The following is a 19,517-nucleotide window of genomic DNA, read 5'->3' as shown; positions in this document are numbered from 1 at the left end:
TACTGTAATTCCTTGTAAGCCATTTTCCTTTGAAATGGGAGACCAAATTGCCAACGTTAGCACAGTGTCCTCAGTGCATTTCTAAACAAAGCAGGATTTCAGATGTGCAGGAATAAAAATGAGAACTAATCTAATGAAGCTTTGGGCATTTTTAAACTATTGCTGAGTACTGTGCAAGAGAAAGTTCAAATAAAAATATCCAGCATAAGAGCAGAAACTCTGAAAAAGATTACCTTATTTTTATCAAAAGCTAAACATGCCATAAGATCATTAATTATCCTTGTGAGATTATTGATGATTGAATAGTTGCTCAAAACATCAGACATATCTGAAATATCCGAAAATTTCTGGAGAAGATTATGTAGACTTCTTGAAAATTCAGGCACCATCAAATGCAACCAACAGTGATTAGGCTGTCAGAGGATAAAAAGAGAAACAGAGGGGTAGATTAAATATCAGACTTTTGCAAAAACTGGTTAAGCAACTCAATGTGCAGAAGTAGATTAGACTGTTCTTTCCAATTTAAATTATCTTGAAAGTCTAAATTAAAATTTGTCATCTTTAGCGTGGCCAACTTTCTCTTCAGCCCTTTTGGTAAAATTTCTATTCTCACTCATACTGACATATTTATGATTGTCTTTTAAATGCCGTCCCTTCATTAAATTCTTAATGAATGCTAAGCGTCAGTCTATTGAGAATTTGAGCCTTGAGACATACTAGCATGAACCCTCTTCCACGCTTTCATTAACCTATTTATTTTTCTTAAATAACTACTGCTTTAACAATTTTCTTCAGACTTTCTTTAAACGGGTCTCATTTTTCATTTATTATTGTTACCCTACATGACTCAGTTAACCCCAAAGATCCTTGATTTAAATCTCTTCTGATGAACGTTTCCATAAACATTTTGCATGAAATCCATGTGTGCTTTTATCCACATTTAAACTCGTTAGCTCAGTTAACTCTTCCTCTTCAGCTTTTTCACTAAATTCCATTCCTGAGAACAGTTTCTAATTTGCCCGAGTTTTCATTGACAAAAGGGTTCTACACAGCCTGTTGCGGTATCTGCCAAATTTGTGCCACTGGAATAGCGTTCAAATCCTTTCACTGACACCTATGCAATTAGTTTGCCAATAAAGTTTGTACAGCTGTCCATGTGATTGAAACCTGGTCATTCATCTTGCTGCCTTACAGGGAGTCATTAATTTCTTTTACTTAGATTTACATAACAGTAGTCAAGTAAATAAAAAAGCCACCCAGGCCAGGAATAACCCTACCTCAATATGGTCAGCAAAAATACGGGTAATGTCTTAGTCACACCGCAACATCTACCTGGAAATCCCTCCCCAATAAATGCTTTTTTTTTAATGGTAAATGTTATGGGAATTTATTCCATATGTGAAGCTATTTTTCAGAGGCTGAAAATGTCTCAGGATCATTAAAGCCTGCCACCTATGATGATCTTGGGCTAGCAACCCCTAAATACTCTCAGTATCACTAAATCAGTTTCCAATTGCTTCCCAGTGGACAGGAAGCATCCACTGAATCCATCCATTCCACCTTCTGCAACATATGGGAAATATTTGGTGTTGTCTTCGCTTCTAGGCTTAATCTCATTTCACTCAATTTCTGCAATAAATCCACATCAGATTCCTTATTAAAAAAATACCATTACTTGGTGACAAATTACTTTCTCGGTGACACAGGTGCTGCTCTGCCTTGAGGTGTAAATGTTTTTGATGAGAAAAAACACACTTTGTGCTTTCGAAGACTAACCAGACTATTAGGCTTCCAGGCTTAGATAACCAAATGTAAATACATTGTTCAGCTCCACTTTACTTTTCACTTTTGTGTACAACTCTCTCACACACTGATAACAAGTGGCAAGTCAGTATTATCACCTTCTGTAATTACTTCAACAATGACTTAAAAAAGAATGAAACAAAATTTGAAATGGATGGCACTTGGTTTGGTTCGGCTTCCCTTTTTTCCTTCAGGCACAATGATGGGAGGGGAGAGCCAGAAGCAAACAAATCACAGAAAACTTGTTGAAACATACTCAGTTCAAGCAGCACGTGTTGTGCCATGTCCCACTGGCGTCACGAGACAGACAACACGTTTTCCTCTGCTCTGGTGTAGGAACACAGACACAGAACTTCTGTGCTTCCCTGAACTGCAAAACTGGAAACCCTTTTCCTCTGAGGTTTTATGGGTGTGCATACTCCTCTGGCAGGGACTTGCAAAAGCTTGCTGCTTCTCCTAGTGAGCATTTGGTGATTCCAGCAGGGAATCTATTTTGTTGCTCCTGTGGTTTAGCATGTGCGTGGGAGTCTCCTCTGACTGAATCGTTCTGACCTACAAAGCTGTATTTCACGAGAGCTTCAAGTTTTCTTTTCAGTAATATCAAGCTGTGCAATAGCTTGCTTTCTCAATAGCTACCAAACACAGGGATGCAACTGTTGAAATTGAGAAATGTGACATTATTTGCAAGGAGAAATGGAGGTTTCTCTCTGCTTTTTTGCATAAACTTTGACCAAGATTTACATTGTAGGGCAATTGCAAACCTGACTTGCCTTGTACTTCCAGGCAGTCCTCATTTAGCTTCTTCTTTCTACATCTATCGAAAAGTTTCAAGTTTATTTCCTCTTCTGAGTTCAGCCACTGCTGCTGCCATCTTTGCCTTTTAACCTTCAGGTTAGACTACACAGTTCACTCTATGCGAGACTACTTTTAAAGCCACTCAGATGCCGTGAGCTAGTGCATAATGCAACAACCCTTCCGTTTAATGGATCGGGTCAGTCTGTTCCTGTTACATGCACTACACTGGCTTCCCATCTGCTTTGTGTTCACCCTGCCTTCCTACCTTTAGTCATCTACATTTGAGACTTGCTACCTTGGGTACATTTCCCACTTTATGCACGCACTGAAGATTGAAATCTATTGAAATAAAAGTATTGCAGGGCACCGTTTCAATCCTTTCAGAACTGAACAAAGGGCATTCACCTTATGCAAAACTGTGGGTTTCCCAGCTTGCAGGGACCTTGCGGAACCCAGAGCCAAACCTACTTATTCAGCCAGCCTTTGCTGTGGTATGCGTAACATAACCTGAAATCCCCAGAGAGGAATTTGGCAAAGTGGGATGTGAATACCACTGAATACTTCCTCCTGCGAAGGCATGTGGCCAAGAGCTGCACCTTCCATCACCATGACTGAAAGTGGTGTACAAGCAAAGGGAATACGGAAATGCCGGTGCTAAACTTCTCTTCTTCCTAGTTATTTCTTGGCCGCTCATCGTAAATGTAAACTGGATCTAAGTTCCTGGATATGATGCAGCAAGATGACATGGCATCTAAACTATAGAAAAGAAACTACCTACTGGCAGCCAAAACTGAACCACAGAGCGTGGAAAGAGTTAAGCAGTGAGAACGACCAGGACCCATCACTCAAGCAGGCTCCCTGGCCGCCTTCATCTGCACTGCCAACCTCCCCAGGAATGCAGTGGAGGGAACTGCCCCGATCCAGCCTGGCTCTCACCCATCAGCTGCCGGGCTCATCCCGGAGGCTGAGGAGCAGCGCTCAGGCTACGGCTGTCCTCCACAGATAGAAATCTCATCACATCAGGCACCAAAACGATTGAATTTCAAAAAGCACCACAACCAGGGGATGGTGGCTGCCAGTTTTCCTTTTTCTCCAGGTATTGGCTATTTTCAGAAATGGATTTTTTTCCATAAGTTTTAATTATATTATATAGGATCTAGTACCTGACTTCCATTGCATTTGTTCTGCACAGTTTTTCTGTCTAAGGAATCAAGTTTAAACTGGGTTTTCTGAAGTACTCTAAGTTCAAGTAAAAGCCTCGAGCTTCCAAAAAAACTCATAAGAACACTGCCAGATCTGCCATGATACCTCGTAACCTCACAGCTCAGGGCCCTTCACTATTTTACAGCCTCCCTTTCCTCCAGCCATCTTCTTGTTATTCAGAACTGAGAGAATGTGGCTTATCAATAGGGAATATTGCTAGATTTGCTATGATGTTGTAGGATGGGATGCCTTTTTATATGTGTATTGCACACAAATTGGATTTTCATAATGAAAATTGGACTTTCATAGTGAAATCTTCATTAAGAAAACCAGCTTCTTACATCTACCAGATGATTTCCAGCTACTGATGTATGTGTCCAATGATTCATTCTTAAGACAGGCACAGTATTGTTCAGTTTAATTTTCATACTAGTCCTTTTCTTCCTTTTTTTCTTTCCTTAAAGCTATTGTTTTAAGTATAGTACTGTATAGCATTCAGCATAATTTCTACTTTCACCTTGTTTTCTTCTGTTCTTTTTCTTGCTGTATATGCAACAACCAAGAGAGTATTGCAATGCATTAGTCTCAAACTATTTTTAAAATTAAGGAAAAACATCAAAAATATTTAGTAGAGTAAGCAATAAGGTAATATGAAAACATTTTTAATACAAAATGTTATAAAATTTGAAAGAACGTAGATGGTGCTTATTTGAAAGTATCGCTACATATTAACTATGAGATTATATAGAAAGAATAATACAAAGCATGTTTGAATGAAATAATTTCCTCACTTTCTAATGGTTTGTTTAGTTAATGATGTTGCCATTTGCTGAACCTAGCGTTCTCTTTACTCACTACTCAGTATTTGTTGTGCTTTAATGGCATTTCCACTGACTGAAATGAGGACGTTCTACAGTATATTCCAAAGTACAATTAAAAAAAAAAATTATTTCTTTAATAAAGCAACAATTTTCAATTGGCATGATGATATAATACCATAGTTTGACTTTTTCCAGATAAAATTTTAAAAAATTTCAGAAGAAGAAACATTTTCCTAAGATTCCTGTAATTAAAAATGTTTTAAGTTACTACAGGAATCTTTCTACATTTCTTTCAAATGAATACTTGTGAAGCATATGAATAGTGAAATAACCATTATTTAATTGTAACTTACTAAGCCACAGGACTAGGTATAAAACATTATGGCCATCACTGGTTCCAGTGGGCTATTTTATTGGGATTAATTTGAAGTGGTTGTACATACCAGACTATCCATCTTCGGGACATATTTAAGGGTTATCATATAATCATTTGGGAGATTTCCGACCTACAATAAACAGACAATTAAAATGTTATTACTGACTACACAAAGTAAGACTTAATTTCTATCACTGTATTCAACAAAACCTATAAAATATTCAACAAATTTTCAGTAACCTACCAGGTGCAAAAGTTTGTATACTCAGTTTCCTGTGGAACTGCTACTGACTTATTTGGTCACAAGTGAAGCATCTTTCCACACCTCTGTAACATTCCCAGATCCAATGTAATCATGTTCAATGTTCCCTTCCCAGCAGAATTAAAATCAGTAACGCAGTGAGGAGAAGGTGTCTGATGCAGAAACCCCACTGCATTTTCATCTTTTAATGTCATGTCTTGAAGTGTTTATGTGACAATTTCTATGTAAACCAAACCACTCCAAACAGTAGAGGACCCAGTAGTCTCTGAGCCTTTTTTGTTCAAATAACTTTGAGTTTCGGCAAGCATTTGAACCTAAATAAATACTTGCCTGCCTTGTGCTTAGTTATATACCAGGTCAGAAAAACACTTGAGTGCAACTTCAACTTTGAAGCTGTGCCTATTACTAATGATGAGCAATATAATTATATCACAGCAATGTCCTGGGGCAAAGGAGAGATTCCACACACATAAGCTGAGCGCAGCTTTGCAGATGTGGGTGAGTACGGGGTGTGCTGAAGCAAGGACATGGAGTGGAAGAAGGGTTCTCACTTAATTATACAATTCAGTCTCCCACAGATGGGATCCAACACTGCCGTGAGATGTGGCTGATCATCTGGGGAATGTGCTGAGTGGGGAGGTGAAGAGGAGATGCTACCACGATCCACAATCTCTTGAAGTACTTTTTTCAAAAGGTTTATCAATGCTATGATGCTTAGTGATATAGCAAATCTATTTTCTTTTGTACTAGTGAAAGATTCAATTGATATTTCTCATCCTGGTTTGAAATCCATTTAGTCAAAAGACAATAAGCACCTACATAATTCCTTTGGTGAACCAGAATCTATACTTTGTTCAGCAAAGTATTTCTCCTTGTTCGGGTTAAAGATCATCCTGTTATGGCTGCTTTTGATTCTGCTGCTATAGCAACCAGTTCAGGGATATTTTTTTTTCCTGTGCAGTTTTTAGGTAGTATTTTGTTTGACACAACAGAATGTTTTATTTGTTAATTAAAATTTAGTTTCAATTAAAAAATTAAAACACCAATTTCAAAATGTTATGGTTCTAGAAATGATCAAGGACAATACTTATGCAGAGTCAGTCACTAGTGAATTCCAAACATTTTTTTTTATTTACAACGTGGGCTGAGTGACAATCCTTCAGGTCAATGACATCTAGCTTTCTCCTACATCTTTAAAAAACAAGTTTTACACAAATGATCCCAGTAAATTCCTTTCCACAGATCAATTATCTTTTTTCTTTTTATACCTACACATTCCCAAAGCAGCACTTGCAGAAGTGCCACTAAAATTCTCTATATCGATTTCTGTTTACCTGGCATTTTGGAAAGTTGATTCAAGATGCTACAAATACTGAAAAATATTGCAGTACATTCTTTCTTTCTTTAGAGCATCTGATTTATTTTAAATGCCTATCTGCAGATTTTGTATATTTTTCCTTCCTCTAAAAACATCCCGACACATTAATAGGTAATCCAGTTTCTTTTCCAGCTTCCTTTGCGTGCCTAGAGAGGTAGGATAGCCATACCTCAAGCAGCAAAGACCGCAAAGGTGCGGTGCAAAGTTTCCCATACTCATTCTAGAGGGATTCAATACTTAGCAATGTCAGCAAAAGCACCATTCTTTAAGAAAGGTCACTGGAAGATTAAATTTGTTCCAAATCAATGAACACTACAAGAATTGATATGCATTATGTATACAATCTACTTTACTGGCATCAGTGCCTGTCAAGCACTTTTCATGCACAGTTAAAAAATTGTAGCTGCCCTTACAGCTTCTCAAACAAAGCCGGAGAATACAGCTCAGCCTCAGATATTTTTCTCCTTGACAGACTGTGAATCAGATAAGATATTTTTGAATTTACTACTAAAAATGAAGATCACTGGGGGGGAGGGTGTCAAACACAAAATATATGCCCTGCCTCAAGACGAAACAACTTGTTAAAGTTTTATTGATTAAACTCCACATGCCAGATGCTCTGCTGATGGTAAATGATGGAGCTCAGTCAAAGTGAGGGAGTTATATTTGTGTCCCAGTTGGACTTCCCAACTCACACACAGAAAATAGGGTAGAGCCCCTGATGTAAGACTGAAGGATGTGTTTGTACTAAATCTGTGCATTTTGTACTGTCTTGCTTTCCTGAAATTAATCTTGAAATTTCATAGAATAGAATCATAGAATTGTCTAGGTTGGAAGGGACCTTTAAGATCATCGAGTCCAACCATTAACCTAACACTGCCAAAACCACCACTAAACCATGTCCCTAAGCACCCTGCATACACATCTTTTAAATACCTCCAGGGATGGTGATTCAACCACTTCCCTGGGCAGCCTGTTCCAATGTTTGATAACCCTTTTGGTGAAGAAATTTTTCCTAATATCCATCCTAAATCTCCCATGGCGCAACTTGAGGCCATTTCCTCTTGTCCTATCCTTTGTTACTTGGGAAAAGAGACCAACCCCCCACCTCGCTACAACCTCCTTTCAGGTAGTTGTAGAGAGCGATAAAGTCTCCCCTCAGCCTCCTTTTCTCCAGGCTAAACAACCCCAGTTCCCTCAGCTCCTCCCGTAAGACTTGTCCTCTAGACCCCTCACCAGCTTTGTTGCCCTTCTCTGGACACACTCCAGAATCTCAATGTCTTTCATGTAGTGAGGGGCCCAAAACCAAACACAGTATTTGAGGTGCAGCCTCACCAGTGCCAAGTACAGTGGGACAATCACTTCCCTAGTCCTGCTGGCCACACTATTTCTGATACAGGCCAGGATGCTGTTGGCTTTCTTGGCCACCTGGGTACACTGCTGGCTCATATTCAGCTGGTTGTCAATCAACACTCCCAGGACCTTTTCTGCCAGGCAGCTTTCCTGCCACTCTTCCCCAAGCCTATAGCATTGCATGAAGTTGTTGTGACCCAACCTCAGGACCCAGCACTTAGCCTTTTTGAACCTCATGCCATTGGCCTCAGCCCATCCATCCAGCCTGTCCAGATCCCTCTGTAGATCCTTCCTACCCTCAAGCAGATCAACACTCCTACCCAACTTGGTGTCGTCTACAAACTTACTGAGGGTGCGCTCAATTCCCTCATGCAGATCATCGATAAAGATATTAAACAGAACTGGCTCCAGTACTGAGCCCTGGGGAACACGACTTGTGACCAGCCACCAACTGTCTTTACCTCCATTCATGACCACTGTTCAGGCATGGCTATCCAGCCAGTTTTTTACCCAGCAAAGCATGTGCCCATCCAAGCTATAACCAGCCAGTTCCTCCAGAAGAATGCTGTGGGAAACTGTTAAACAGTGACTTTCACTGAAGGCTAACCACCAAGACTATGATGCAAAACCATTTGATTATCAACTGTTGAAGTGATCCTGCAAAGAATGAAAGGACTCTGCGTACCTGCTCTGTGTGGGGTGCCTGACTGCTGCAGGTTCCAACAAGGAGCAGAGGACAAGACGGCTCTGAGCTGCCTGAGCAAAAATGGGTGGAAAATGACTGTCCCTTGAAATTGCCAGAGTCCCAGAATGGCTTTTTTGGTTCCTGTACTCAACTCATTAAGTACAGTGATAAATCTGGGGGCCACAAAACACCTGCCTACATGACTTTCCTTGGTTCAGACAAAAGTAACGGTTTTGATGATTATAGAGAATGTCAACTGATGATCCTGGAAAGTAATGTATAGAACTAAAATAACCCTGCAATGCAATTAATATGCCACAAAAAATTTCTCTGATTTAGTGGGGGTGTGTGGTTGTAGAAATCCTATCAGGCTCTGAGAAGAGGTGAAGAACAGACTTACGACTTTAAATCCATATAAAACCAACATTAAGTGCTATATTCCCAATTGCAACAGAATCTCAAACTGGGGAATGTAAGATTCCTTTTGACATACAGAGGTCTGAATATTTAATACAGCACTGTTAACATTGCATAACCCAAACATACTTTTAAAATATGCTCATGGTCACATAGATGGGGAGATGAAAAAGGGATGTTCTAAAGCAATTTGGGTTCCATAAACTACTCTTTCATCACAAGAGCAGAACAGAAATGAGACGACCTATCTCTGCAGTCAAGTGCTTTGAAAAGAGGGCTACGGCTTTTGGAAATTCTCTTTATTGTGACTGTTCTGAAAATTTTGAAGAGACAAGCATAGATATCATGATATTATTTTTTTTTTTACAAAGATCAAAGATAAAGTAAGTCCTTAAAGTAAAAATTACCATTTACTATTGTCAGTGATTTCTCTTTTACTCTGAGGCATATGATGGGAAAACCATACTTTCCTTTCCACTACCATTTTTACCTCCCATCGCTCTTTCTCATTTCCCTTTCCTACTCTTTAATGCCTCTGCATCTCCCTTCTTTGCATCCTTGACTTTTTTTTTCCTGTGGGAGCTTCAACTTTCTGTCCATCATCTCTGGAATCTACTCTATCTATCTCATCTGCTAATGAAGCAGTTAATAAAATCCCCATCATTTGGCTTAAGACAACATGCTAACGATTTCCGTTCACACTTCTTACAGCCATAGTGGCAGATTATTTGCAGGATAACAACACTGGATCATTTTTATAACCCCTTCACTCAGGAGAGATAGATCCATTTAAAAATAAATATCAAATGTTGCAGAGAGTGCAAAGTACACATTTACAGCAAAGATGCAATGTGAAGGCAAAGTGTTTGAAACAGCACGTCTCCAACAGGCAACCTGGTCAGTAAATGCTGACTGTTGTTTGGGCTTCCAATGTTCGAAAGAAAAATAATGCTTTAGAGAAGTAGATCACGGAAGAAGAAGTGAATATCTTAGATTTTGTTAATGGATGAAACCAAAATATGTAGGTACCTTCTATACATACTGCACAGCTCAGTGAAAATTCTACTTATGTAAAGTTGATGTTCGTATTTAACAAACATATATACAACAGATTCCTCATTCTTATGCAAAATCAGAGTCACAATTATAGCAATGCAGCTTTCTGCCGACTTACTGTGCTGAAAAGAACAATGGGGACAGGTTTTATTGACAGGTGCTGCAATTACAGTTTCATAATACAGAACATTTGTTCATCAAGTAATGTGTTTCCCTCCAGACACCTTCATTTAAAAAGATGCAGGAGTTCAAGTGATTGGTAATGCAGAATGAATACTCTCTAAATACTTTCCTTCTCTAAAGGTATGAAATTATGCTCTTTTAAAGTTCTCACTATTAAAAAAACCAAACAAAAAAAAGATTGTGCAACTGTTCTTTGCTTCTTAAAATAATTTTACTTAGGACGTTCTTCATATGACAAAATTGTATTATGAAGATTTGAATAAATGTAATCTTACAGAAAATACAAGTAATTTTTGTATAAACAGATACCTGTCTGATTTGGTCTTAGGTTGATTAATTGTTATTGATGCTTATTAATGCTTATTGTTATTGAATCTGCTCTTTCTTTCTGATTCTAGCTTCTGGTATGAGTCTAGTATGATGCTTGTGAAAATCTAGATTAACACCTCTGAAAACAAGTTATACCATACATCTGTCCTCAATTTATTACTCAACACAAAGTTGGTTGGGCAAATGACCCACATTTTCAGGCACTGCATGGTGTGTCTTATATATTCTCCAATAGCTTAAGCTTAGTAGACGTCCCTGGTCTATATTCACAGAAGGTGTTGATGAAGGCATGTTCTTCTCATATTTCTAGAATACAATACAGTCGAGCAAAATACAGCCGCAGCCGTGCTCAGGGGTTTTCTACCAGTGGTATAGGGTGTTCACAGTACTTGGAATAAGAAGCCCAGAACCAAATAAATGAAGACTAGGTTGCACCAAGCTACAGGCAAAAGAGTTTGGTAGGGAATTGTGGTACTGTTTTGCAAGGTGTATGCGAACTGCAGTGGAGGTAGGGAAGAGCAGAATAGGAAAAAGAAATAAAAGGGACATGGATTCATGCTGCAAAGAATTTTAGCATGAGATTGGAAGAAGAAGAGAATCTGCCTGGAGTTCATCAAGAAGCATCCTTCCTGCAGCCACTAACACCGTAACAGATACCATGGAAATAATGAGGAGAAGCTAGGACAAGAGGGCAAACTCAGCATGTGTTAAGTCATCACAGGCAGCGTTAATAGCTAGTGCCTTTGAAGACAAAACCAAGAAGCTTGCCACTGATAACGAAGAAAAGGAGGAACAGCTTGAAGGAAATAAGTAGAAGATACAGGGTCAGAGAGGCAAATTAATAGAATGAAGGGCAAAACTATAGAAGTCAAAGCCAGCAAAAGACTTTTCAGAAGACTGGATTTTTATCCACCAAGAATTTGGAAGAAAAGTGAATTTGTATGGACAGAGAGCTACAAAAATATTTTTCCTGTTACGACAGAAAAAAAAAAAACAAGGAGCTTTTAAAATTGAACATACAAGGGTCTGTGAAATGGCAAGAGCCAAAATGGACAATTCCGTTATAGACCTGAATCACCAGGGAGAGATGGTGATACATCTTTACAGTAAGGAGAAAAGGCCCAGGGAAGACTAATATTTTGGGGAGATGAAGAGATCGTAATCTGCCCCAGTGGAGGATTCAGGCCACACTGAATCTAAGCTGATGTCTGAGCATTTGTGATGAGACAGGAGGAAGAGAGGCCAACATCCTAAGCTAAATGATGGGACTTTTGTACCACCGCTGAATGACAAGTTTATCGCACATGGATATGGCACTATACTCATGACTGTGGACAAAGGGTTTAAAGAACATGACAGTGTGGCTGAGAAAAAACTCTGTAGAAACAACTGTCATACCACTCTCAGCAAGTGTGACAGAGTTTGTGGATAACATCACAATAACTATGGGCAATAACTGTACACATAACATTTTTCTTCTCAGTGTGAAACATTTATTAAAGACACTGTGTCCTACTGGCACAAACTCTTTTGATCAGCGGAAAAATAAGACTTTTAAAGGCTAATAGGATCAATAAACAACCCAACAACCTATGGGTGCTATGTCTAATTTTGAAGATGTAAGTCATCAGAATATCATTCCTTAATTCAATGCACATATTTTATTTCAAAAGCAGAAGTGGTACAAAAGCACTTCTAGTAATTTACAGGAGGTGAACAGTCTCCTGAACTATATTTCTAAGCAATATCATGTTGGAGTCCATATTATATGTACTAAGGATATAATCCGTATAGCATTAAAAAATTATACTTTTTAGCAAAGTAATGTGATAAGTCAGTATTCTCTGTGAATTTCTCCCTTCTCATACTCACACAGTTAGCTAATGATATTTTGTTTTAAAAGTACTTTAAACCTTTTTTGTCCATTTTGTTCTCTATGTCAAGTTCTCATGGTGTAGCATTTCAAAAGAGAATGACCAACTTGCAATACAGTCAGTTTAATCGAAACCAAGAGTTCTTATACTAAATTTAAGATACTGAACTTATTCCCATGTTATCCTTTCAATTCTCAAGTGCCTTTAGAGAAATTATTTCTGCATGAAAAATCTGTGCAAACATTAACACAGACAAAACAGGGATACAGACTTTTCTCGAAATGTTCTCATATGCACAACTCAAAACAGAAAGAACGCAGGTGTCTGGGCTTTGTATTTTCTGCATCTCTCTGCTATTTCTCCAACCCAAAATATCTTTGAACTTGATAGTTAACTTCATGCAAATTTTGCATTTGGTAGAAAGATATGAAAGATATGGATGTAAGTCAGGAGATGGACCATCTAGCACCCTCACTGAGGAGTGGCCGGAAGAGCTCAGTCCTACCTGGCTCTGCTCAGGCTTGGCAGCAGCAGAAGCGCAGCGCAAGCTGGACAGTTGGCAGAAGTTTTCTTCCAAGACATGCACACACAACACACACCACAACCGTTGCCACACAAAGTCCTTTCTGCCCAGCCAGCAGCCCAAGCAAAAGGGGATATAAATCTAGCAAGACCTCAAAACATTGCTCAGGTAGGGATCATGCCCAGTGGGTATGGGAGGGAACCAGTGACCACGCTGCATGTGGAGAACTAAGAGGGGCTGTTGGGAAGAGTAGGGGTATGGAAACATAGCGCTGCAAGAACTGCAATTGCTGGACTAGTCTGGAGGAAGGTGTAGGAACAAAATACAGAAAGTCACAGTCAAATTAAAGACTGACCTAATTTTTATGATATTATGTTTCTTTCATAATTTATCTCAAAAGCAAAGTGTGATTGCTCAAACTGTAAATTCTTGTGAACTGCATTTATACACAGTTGAAGTTTAATTTGTACTAAAGGGAAAGTTAAAGCATTTGTTCCGAGGATACAAAATTGACAAAAAGTTATTGCTAACTGTGTAACAGACAATTTCACCAGCCCTCACAGGAGTTCTGTTGTTCTGTCATGCTCTCAACAGGTTTAAATCAAAGCTTAAGCTTTTGATTTTTTTAGTCTTTCAAGAGATGAAATATTATCCTGAATAAACATGACAATACTTCAGAATTCTGCCTAAAGGGACTAACACACTAAGCGTCTGAGTAGGACTATAGAGCACCCCAGAGATTTACACTATGTGCCAAAGTATATAACAAAGCCCAAAGAAAAAAAAACTATGAACCCTGCCCTGGCAGCAAATGCAAGGGACTCCAAATTAAGTGTTTGATAATATTAAGGCTGGTATTGCAACCATTTTTCCATAATGAAGCCATAGTTTTCAGCTGAAGTCAATATGAAGACGAAGGTAGGCTTGCTAAGTGTTCAGTATATATTATTTCTTAAAAACTTTGGTGTTAGATCCCACACTACTGCAAGTTAGCATAATCACTGATTTCAGTGGAGTGGAGTTAAATACCAACTGACTTCACACAAGGAGATGCAGTTTTTCAGGTTAATGCCGTGTCCAATTAAGTAACAGTTAAAATGTACTTAAATGAATTCAGTTCTCTTAGGAACCCGTGAGTCCTTCAGACTTAAACTTCTAGGCACATCAAATAGAGAAACACTCAATCAGTGTAGCCCACTCACACCTAAAGACTGTAAGAGCTGTTCAATTGTTATTGCCTTGATTGCTACAACAATAATATCATACTCTTTTTATATATGGCACAAATTTCCCATATACTTAAGGTAGAGACTTCTGGTTCATTTCAGTTGTGTTTGCTGCCAGTCTGCTCCACGCAATTCAGAAACGCAAAGACAATAATATTTCATCTGCATGGGAAACAATCTGATCCCAGACAATGTTTCAGGAAATCAAGACTTTTGACAGTTTTTATGGAAGTTTGGAGGGAGAGAAACACATATGTACATACACTCCAGCCTGATCAAGAAGGTCATCTCTTCAATGAACTCTGAAACTATTCTCCCCTCTCTGCAATAAAGGTTTTGGTTTTGATCAAGTGAGAGATGTTGATGGATTTATTTTATTTTTTTTTTCATATTCCCCTGGTTTTAATACAGATTTGCTAACTTTGCTTAAAAATGTAAGTGCCATTAGCTGCTGATTATTGTTTAACATAAAGAGTAATTTAAAATAAAAGCTACTTACCAATTTTGCAATGTCATTCACATCATCTGTCACTGGATTCCCGCAGGAACTCTGGGCTTTGACAAGAGGATTAAGTAGGAGTAGTTGAAGACAAAAGCAAGTGATAATCCAAGTCTATTTAGTAAAAAAAAAACAAAACACAAAACAAACAAGAAATCCCAAGTAAGCAATCTCCACAAGTGAAATAACAAGAGATTGTAGCGGTTTTTCATACACAAAGTCTAGATGCAACAATACGCTTCATCTTTCATAAGGCCATAGTCATACCACTATAGTATAATATTCATGGCAGGGATCCACAGAAAGGCACTTAATTGATCTTTTCTGGAAGCAAATATCTTTAGAGTAATAAAAGAAAACCTGGTACGGAGCCATCGGATTACTTGTGCAGGATTCTGCTTAGGTGAGTTTCTGCAAAGTTTACAGATACCAAAGAAGAGAAAGAGACAAACTGCAATATTCTTCATCATCAACATAAAGCTAAGTAAATACCTGCTATTCACCTGATAAGGTATTTGATAAACCTGTGCCTTTAATATGATAATGGATGATAAGGAACAAAATGATACCAGACCACAGCAAGATGAAAGGAGAAAGTTCATAATCACAGCCATTACATTTGAGTACTTAAACTGCACAACTGGACTCTGCCCAAATACCGAGAACTCAAGAAGCAATACAATACATTTTCTCTAAGTGACATGCCCTGGCCTCTCAGGAGCGGCAGCTTGGCTTTGGCACTACATTCCCCTCCCAAATCCTATTAGGAACAGCAATGCAATGTACTCACACAGGCTTGTGAGACTCCGCCAGAAAAGCACCAGATAACTAGCTGCAATGCACCTGGGTGTCTCCTTGGCTACACTGCCTGAACTTCCTCGCCTTCTGTTGTTCCTTGTGCTTCGCTGGTTTCCCACAGAGCCCTGTGCCAAGTTTAAGCTGCAGATCTTTATTTCCAGAATGTTAAAGCATTTAAGTTATGGATAATCAAAAGTTGCCTCGGGTTGTGAAGCTTCTTGTGCCAGCCGACTGAAGCTGTCAGCAGGGGCCGATGATGGTGTACATTTACTGCAAGTATGGAATTTGCCTGTGCAGGCTCTCGAGCCTCCGCGAGGGCAGGACTGAGACCAGAATTCGCTTCTGCATGAACCAAAATGCATCTCAGCCTCATCAGTTCCCTGTGACAGGCAGAGAGCTCCTGTCTGCAGCCTTGCCTTCAAACGCTATCCAACTTTTCAATTTAAGACCAAAGCAAATCAGACAACATAGACGAAGCTCTCTAGGAAAGCAGAGAGAGAAAATCACAGATTTAAAAGATTAAGCATCATTATAGTACCTAGAGGGGCTAAGAAAGCATGATGATAAAGATCGCTCGGGGAACATGACAGAACAGCGCCAGGCACTTTCCCTAGAGCTGTTAAATGACAAGTAAATCTCTCTCTCGTACCTTATATCTCTTAAATCTTAGGCGTATCTTACATCTCAAGTAAAACTGGTCATTTGCTTTCTTAGAATATGATTTCCTGTCTCATTTAGGCAAAACCAGTGTGGGCTGCTGCTGGAAAAGACAATCCAGCCTCCTCCCACTACCTCTTGCACTGGCACTCCTGAGAGGGCTCAGCCAGCTCAGTACCAGGCAGGCAACTTCCCATTTTGTTTTTCTGTGCCATTTTTCAGTCAGACCAGCTTTCTGATCCAGGTAACTGAGACAGCAGAAATGGTCCGTTACAGATGGGACAAGCCAGGACTACCCGTTTCGGTGGAGCCCGCACTCGGCTTTCCCTAAACTACCTTCAGACACCACAGGCTCATGATGACGGGTAGGCTTGCACACAAAGAAATCAAAAATGTTTTAAGAAAGTACACATTCAGTATGCAGCATGTCTTTTGAGAATGTCTCTTCCTTCAACATAACCAGCATTCAGAAATACTTTTAATTTAATATTTGTACAAATAATTATTGAGAATAATTACCTCTGAAAATTGAGAATAGTAGTCTTTCTTACAAAACCTCTGCATCTTATGTTATATAAGTCTTTGCAGTTTTACATATACGAACAATTCAAGCTCTGAGGAGATGCAACAAAGATGCTACTAGTCTCTGAAAGGACCTTTGAGAGCTCCTTGCAGTGTACAAGAGCTCGAAGTTGTTTAAGAACTAGCCTGAAGTGGTCAAAGAAACATCTCCCTCTCCTCACATAAGCTCCAGAATCATAGAGGAGACCAAAGGGGACCTCAAGTTGACAGAATACTTCCTACTAGTGATTTTTGGAACAAATATAAAAGGCAAGAAGTTAATGACATCCAGCTCCAAAATTGACTAATACTGCTTTCGAGAATGAAAAAAAAAACGTAGTTCTACCTTCAGAGTTAAACAGTACACTATCAGTTACACTCGCTGGGGTTCAGGGACATTTCCCTGACGTGTTCTTTGGAGATGGAATCCATGCCGGAAACTGCCGATTTCTTTATTGGGTTCCTCAATACCAAGGTAGCAGGTAAAGGAAGATGGGATTTGTTCACTGACTTTTGTCACTGTCATAGGATGATATTTAACCTAACAGTCTAATAATCAAAAAAAGTAACAACTGAAAATACTTTTTTTTTTGCCAGATCAACTGAGTAATATTAATCAGAGCAGCAGAACACTCATCATAAAACCAGAACTCTGATGCATCTTCTCAATTTTCATACTTCTGGATCTAAAAACAACACATACATCAACCTTAAAATCAGTACACATTTTATAATCATGCAAATCAATAAGAATACACCTTTTTTTCTATGTAAATAATGGGATTTAAAAGCATAGCAGTTTTTATAACTGCTATTAAAAACAAATGCTTTGTAAATTTCAAGATGATTTGAGGTTTTTTCTCACTTATTTGTTCCCTGTGTCATCCAACAGGAACTGAAAATCTGCAAAATACTGCTAGTTTCAACATACCTATTATCCAAAATGCTCTAATTATTTGCACTTACAAAATATTTATATTACACATGCCTACAGGCACATTGTAAGGACTGTACAGATCAAAGAGCTAAGCTATTTTTGTGTTACTTACTAATGACCAAACCTGCTGTTTGAGCAAAACTTGAATAGACTAAATTAAATCAAGGACAGAACAAAAGGGATGCTTAAACAACAGCTTTACAAATACAGATTCCAGTTTTACACTTTACTAACCATAAATGAAAGTTACCCACACAGTACTTATAACAGATTTCCATATATAATTACTTCTAAGCTAAAATGAGATTTCAAAGCTGGCCACAGGATTTAATCACACGTCATCTACCAGCATTAAATTGAAGATATATGGCAGACAGGAGGCAGACATTTACACCGACGGGCCTCTTCCTATTTTTGGCTCAAAAATTATTCAATTGTTTTTATATTCTGAAATCTCTTAAATACTGAATATTTAAGTTGCTCTTGTGAAAGGGAAAAAATAATTATTAGACTGGAAAGGATAATTCTGATTAAAGATTTCAAGTACACACTTTCGATCATTCTGCAAATTATTTTTACTATTGCTTATAAACCACAATCTATAATTTCTGTTAACAGCGTTTTAGAGACTTAGCTAGTGATCCAATGTGTTGAAGGCCATGCTTCAGTTGTAGATCAACAACTTTTTCATTTATGTTCTTCATTTATGATCTGGAGTGTTGAAAAAGGCTGCTGAATGAGTGCTTTAGCATCTTTTTCACAGTACGCTATGGTTAATGTTCAGCTAATTCCTTAAATGGAAAACAGCAAGGGGAATACCATATTGCTAAATAAGCCAAACTTTGGAAAGTCTGGACATTTCCAAATATCTAGTTTGTACTGATAACAATTCTAATCATAAGTAGGGAGAAATAATAATAAAAAAAAAAGGCAAATAATAAAATGCAAAAAAAACATTAAGCACAGGGAGAGGTAGTAACTACACAGATGAATGGGTTCTTCATTATAAAATTTCTTGCATTCAAATCATGTTAGCCACGGAATTTTTCAGCCCAGTTTCTTAAGCAAATCATCTAATTAACCACAACCAAACCATGGCTGCAGTAGGGTCAGCTGACAACGTGGAACAATATTCACCCTGGGCTAGGCTTCCCAAATTTATTTTTCACTTCTGCTAATGCAGGGGTAGGAATGTCTCTCAGCGCCGGCTTCTCAGGCAGTGCTTGTGTGCTGCTTTGCTGAGGCACAGCTTGTGAACTTCTGCCATAGACAACATTGGTTGGTCAGTCACGGATAACTAACTTAATGTTCATACTTATGCCTTAAAAAGCCTTTTTTAAGAAGATTCAGAGAAAATGAAAATAGCAAGAAAAGATATTTCTTGCCTTTATTTTTTTTTTTAACCACAAAGCATCCAGAAGCATAAGAGCACAATAATTCTTTCATATGTCTACTAATCTATTTAGTTATTTAGATGTGATAGAGATAATTAAAGTCTTGGAAGAAGTGCCTTTAACCAATTAAGAAATTTACTGTCAGCGTGGAAAAATCTTAAAGTCAAAGAGGAGCATTTATACAGAATGTAATCCAATTGCCATTTTCATGGTATTCAGCGATACCTTCACCATGCAAATGACAGTGCTAACTTTAGTACTCTAAATGGCTGTGCCTAAATACTGCTTAAATGACAAACATTGCTCAAGACCCAGAAAAGTGAGCTAAATGTGGGAAAAAAAAGTCACCCACCCATGACCACCTAGTTCTGGAAGCAGTGAAGTAT

General features: G+C 38.5%; 1 protein-coding gene across 1 annotated transcript in view; it reads right to left on the bottom strand.

The window, feature by feature from the left end:
- The window catches only part of KITLG (KIT ligand), a 34,546-nt gene that overhangs the window by 10,549 nt on the left and 4,480 nt on the right, over window positions 1-19,517 (bottom strand). The window contains exons 2-4 of the mRNA XM_009882659.1: window positions 14,785-14,898; window positions 5,066-5,128; window positions 234-413 (exon numbers count right to left, since the gene is read on the bottom strand). Of these exons, the coding sequence (XP_009880961.1) occupies window positions 234-413; window positions 5,066-5,128; window positions 14,785-14,898 (357 nt within the window). The remainder of the gene's footprint in view (window positions 1-233; window positions 414-5,065; window positions 5,129-14,784; window positions 14,899-19,517) is intronic.

This window comes from Charadrius vociferus, unplaced genomic scaffold, assembly GCF_000708025.1.
Source record: "Charadrius vociferus isolate BGI_N301 unplaced genomic scaffold, ASM70802v2 scaffold72, whole genome shotgun sequence".
Taxonomy (NCBI): domain Eukaryota; kingdom Metazoa; phylum Chordata; class Aves; order Charadriiformes; family Charadriidae; genus Charadrius; species Charadrius vociferus.
This window is presented reverse-complemented; position numbering and strand designations above follow the sequence as displayed.